Source organism: Cricetulus griseus, chromosome 7 (assembly GCF_003668045.3).
Source record: "Cricetulus griseus strain 17A/GY chromosome 7, alternate assembly CriGri-PICRH-1.0, whole genome shotgun sequence".
Taxonomy (NCBI): Eukaryota; Metazoa; Chordata; class Mammalia; order Rodentia; family Cricetidae; genus Cricetulus; species Cricetulus griseus.
The window spans coordinates 111,449,212-111,452,581 of record NC_048600.1 but is presented as its reverse complement, the minus strand read 5'-3'; the positions used below and the strand labels follow the sequence as shown (position 1 = coordinate 111,452,581).

General features: G+C 65.1%; 1 protein-coding gene across 1 annotated transcript; it reads left to right on the top strand.

The window, feature by feature from the left end:
- The first annotated feature begins 1,864 nt into the window (after nucleotides 1–1,864).
- On the top strand, nucleotides 1,865–3,013 carry Neurod2 (neuronal differentiation 2). The gene has a single exon (XM_027424156.2). It carries the CDS (start codon nucleotides 1,865–1,867, stop codon nucleotides 3,011–3,013), a length of 1,149 nt encoding a protein of 382 aa, XP_027279957.1.
- Nucleotides 3,014–3,370: the final 357 nt, after the last annotated feature.

Sequence of the window (3,370 nt, the reverse complement as noted above, 5' to 3'; positions counted from 1 at the left end):
GGGATGAGGAATGGCATGATGCCAGCATCTACCTATGGGGCTTGGGTCAGGGATGCCCCCCACACCCACCCTGGAAGGAGGCCTCAGCTGTCCCTTTGTGATGGAGGGGACCCTCTTGGGGAGTGGGAGTAAGCACTGAGTTCCCTTCACCCTACCCCAGGGTCTGGTTCTGACCCCCCTTAGGGACCAGGAGACAGGGAAATGGACAGATCAAGACCCTGGAGAGAGTCTGGAATTGGTCGCCACCACAAACCTCCAATTCCCAGACTTGCCACCCCATTGTTCCCATATGGGGGGCTCGATATTTGAGGGGGGCAAATCCTCCCACCTCCCTCTCAATCCCTGCTTTCCCTGCGTTGGGCGGGGAGGGGAGGGCGGCAGAGATATTTATTTATTTCCTTTATTTATTTAATTTTTTTTTTTTTTGGAGTAGAGAGTGACAGATGGCGGCGGGTCCCGGGGGAGCCGGCTCTCCCCCAATGCAGACGCATGCCAATCACCGTCTCTCATGTGATAGCTGCTGCCCGTGACGTGCCAAGCCCATATGGCCTGGCATAGAGGCTGGTACCCCGCCTGGTAGAGATGCCACACTCGCTCCGCGGCTCGCATGGCGCTCTGAAGACGCCGGCGCCCGCCGCCTTGAGGAACCGCTGCCCCCGCTCCCTGAAGATGGGGGAACAATGAAATAAGCGAGAAGATTCCTCTTCTCCCCCCCCTCTCTCTCTTGCCCCTCCCCCTCCCCTCCCCTCTCCCCTTGACTCCTCTCTGAGGTAAGTTGTCCGAGAGGGAGCTAGATCTGACCTGCCGATTGGGAGGGGGGGCGCTGCTTCGGACATGAAAGTCCCCCAGAACCCCCATTCTTGGGACTCTATCCCCTCACTGGGTGGACATGGGGGCGCCCCGGGTTCTCGCTCCCATTGGGGCCTCAGCTCAAGGGGCTGCGGAGGGAGACCTTATGCCTAGGATGGGCTGGGGGGACAGGGTCATGAGGCGCGAGAAGGGGTGAAGATGGGGGCCCCCCATGACTGTCCCGAAGGAACCTGCGACCTTTCTTCGCCACCAAAAAAAAGACAAGCAAACAAACAAATTTGGATTTTTCCCCATGGATCCCAAAATACAACGAGATCTGAAGAGACGTGTGGGAGGGAGGCAGTTTGAAGGGGGGAAGGGGGTCCCTGACCGCTGGGAAGACGGACTGGGTTCACTTCTGGGTCTCCTCCCCATGCCCGGCTTCTTCAGTCCTCGCCACCCGGAGCCGGCTCTGGGAGACCCGGACGTAGCAGCTAGAGGAGACGGTGCTCGGGGCGTCTGGAATTGGGGCTGCGGGGGTGGGGGCCGGGCCGGGGGCGGCGCGCGGCCAACTTGCAAATTGGATTAGGGAGCGTGGGGGTGAGAGGCACCGGAGGGCAGGGGGAGCCAGGCCGAGGGGCCCGGGCCGCGGATCCCAGGAACCGGGCAGCTGTCCCCACAGTGGCCGCCCAGCCTCTCTCCATCACCCGGAGAGAGCCTGCTTTCGGGCGAGAGCACCGCCTCCCCGGCCAGAGAACCCTGGCCTCTTACTACCCCACCCGGTCCAGGCTCTTTGGGACCTCGACTTGGGCCCGAAGCGGCCTCCTTCTCGGCCAGGGGCGGAGCCGGGCCCGGCTCTGGGGCGACAGCCTGGGCCGCGAAACCCCGCCGGCAGCCGGGCAGGGCTGGGCCGGCTCTGGGCGGGGCGGCAGGACGTGGTGGGCATCGGGGCCCCTTGAGCTGGAGCGCGCACCGAGACTCCGGGGTGGAGGCGGGTTGGGGGGCCGTGGTGACCCCGGTGCGCCCCTCACTCTGTGCTGTCTGTCTCCCCGCCCCCGGGGCGCCCTCAGGCACCATGCTGACCCGCCTGTTCAGCGAGCCCGGCCTTCTCTCGGACGTGCCCAAGTTCGCCAGCTGGGGCGACGGCGACGACGACGAGCCGAGAAGCGACAAGGGCGACGCGCCACCGCAGCCACCTCCGGCTCCCGGGTCGGGGGCTCCAGGACCCGCTCGGGCCTCCAAGCCAGTGTCCCTTCGTGGAGAAGAGGTCCCCGAAGCCGCGTTGGCCGAAGTCAAGGAGGAAGGCGAGCTGGGTGGTGAGGAGGAGGAGGAAGAGGAGGAGGAGGAAGGGTTGGACGAAGCGGAAGGCGAGCGGCCCAAGAAGCGCGGGCCGAAGAAACGCAAGATGACCAAGGCGCGTCTGGAGCGCTCCAAGCTGCGGCGACAGAAGGCCAACGCGCGGGAGCGCAACCGCATGCACGACCTGAACGCCGCGCTGGACAACCTGCGCAAGGTGGTACCCTGCTACTCCAAGACGCAGAAGCTGTCCAAGATCGAGACGCTGCGCCTGGCCAAGAACTACATCTGGGCTCTCTCGGAGATCTTGCGCTCCGGAAAGCGGCCGGATCTGGTGTCCTACGTGCAGACTCTGTGCAAGGGGCTGTCGCAACCCACTACAAATCTGGTGGCTGGCTGCCTGCAGCTCAACTCTCGTAACTTCCTCACAGAGCAGGGCGCGGACGGCGCCGGCCGCTTTCACGGCTCGGGTGGCCCGTTCGCCATGCACCCGTACCCGTACCCGTGCTCCCGCTTGGCGGGCGCACAGTGCCAGGCGGCCGGCGGCCTGGGCGGAGGCGCTGCGCACGCCCTGCGGACCCACGGCTACTGCGCCGCCTATGAGACGCTATACGCGGCGGCGGGTGGCGGTGGCGCCAGCCCGGACTACAACAGCTCCGAGTACGAGGGCCCGCTCAGCCCCCCACTCTGTCTCAACGGCAACTTCTCACTCAAGCAGGACTCGTCTCCCGACCACGAGAAGAGCTACCACTACTCTATGCACTACTCGGCGCTGCCCGGCTCGCGGCCCGCGGGCCACGGGTTGGTCTTTGGCTCGTCGGCGGTGCGCGGGGGCGTCCACTCCGAGAATCTCTTGTCTTACGATATGCACCTTCACCACGACCGGGGCCCCATGTACGAGGAGCTCAACGCGTTTTTCCATAACTGAGACCTCGCGCCGACCCCTTTCTTTTTCTTTGCCTTTGCCCGGCCCCCTAGCCCCAGCCCCGCGAGCTCAGGGGCTCCCACCGACTCCAGCGCCAGGCGCGCGGGGCGTGGGCCGCCGGTTCTGCGGCTCTCTAGGGCTGGTCTCCTACCTGTGGGTGGCCCGTCCCAGGGGCCTCGCTTCTCCCTGGGGACTCGCCTTCTCTCTCCCAACGGGCTTCCTCCTCCCCTTTCCCGTGGAGTGCATCTCTGGGGAGCTCCTTCCAGGCCTTCCCTGGAGACCCCTTTCGCATTCCCAAACTTGGGTTTTCTGTCCCCACCTCCCAGTAGGCCAGAAGGCTTTGGTAAGGGGCAGCTGAGT

What these genes read in the sequence shown, in the direction of transcription:
- Neurod2 (XM_027424156.2), top strand. Translation starts at nt 1,865, where the DNA reads ATGCTGACCCGCCTGTTCAGCGAGCCCGGCCTTCTCTCGGACGTGCCC.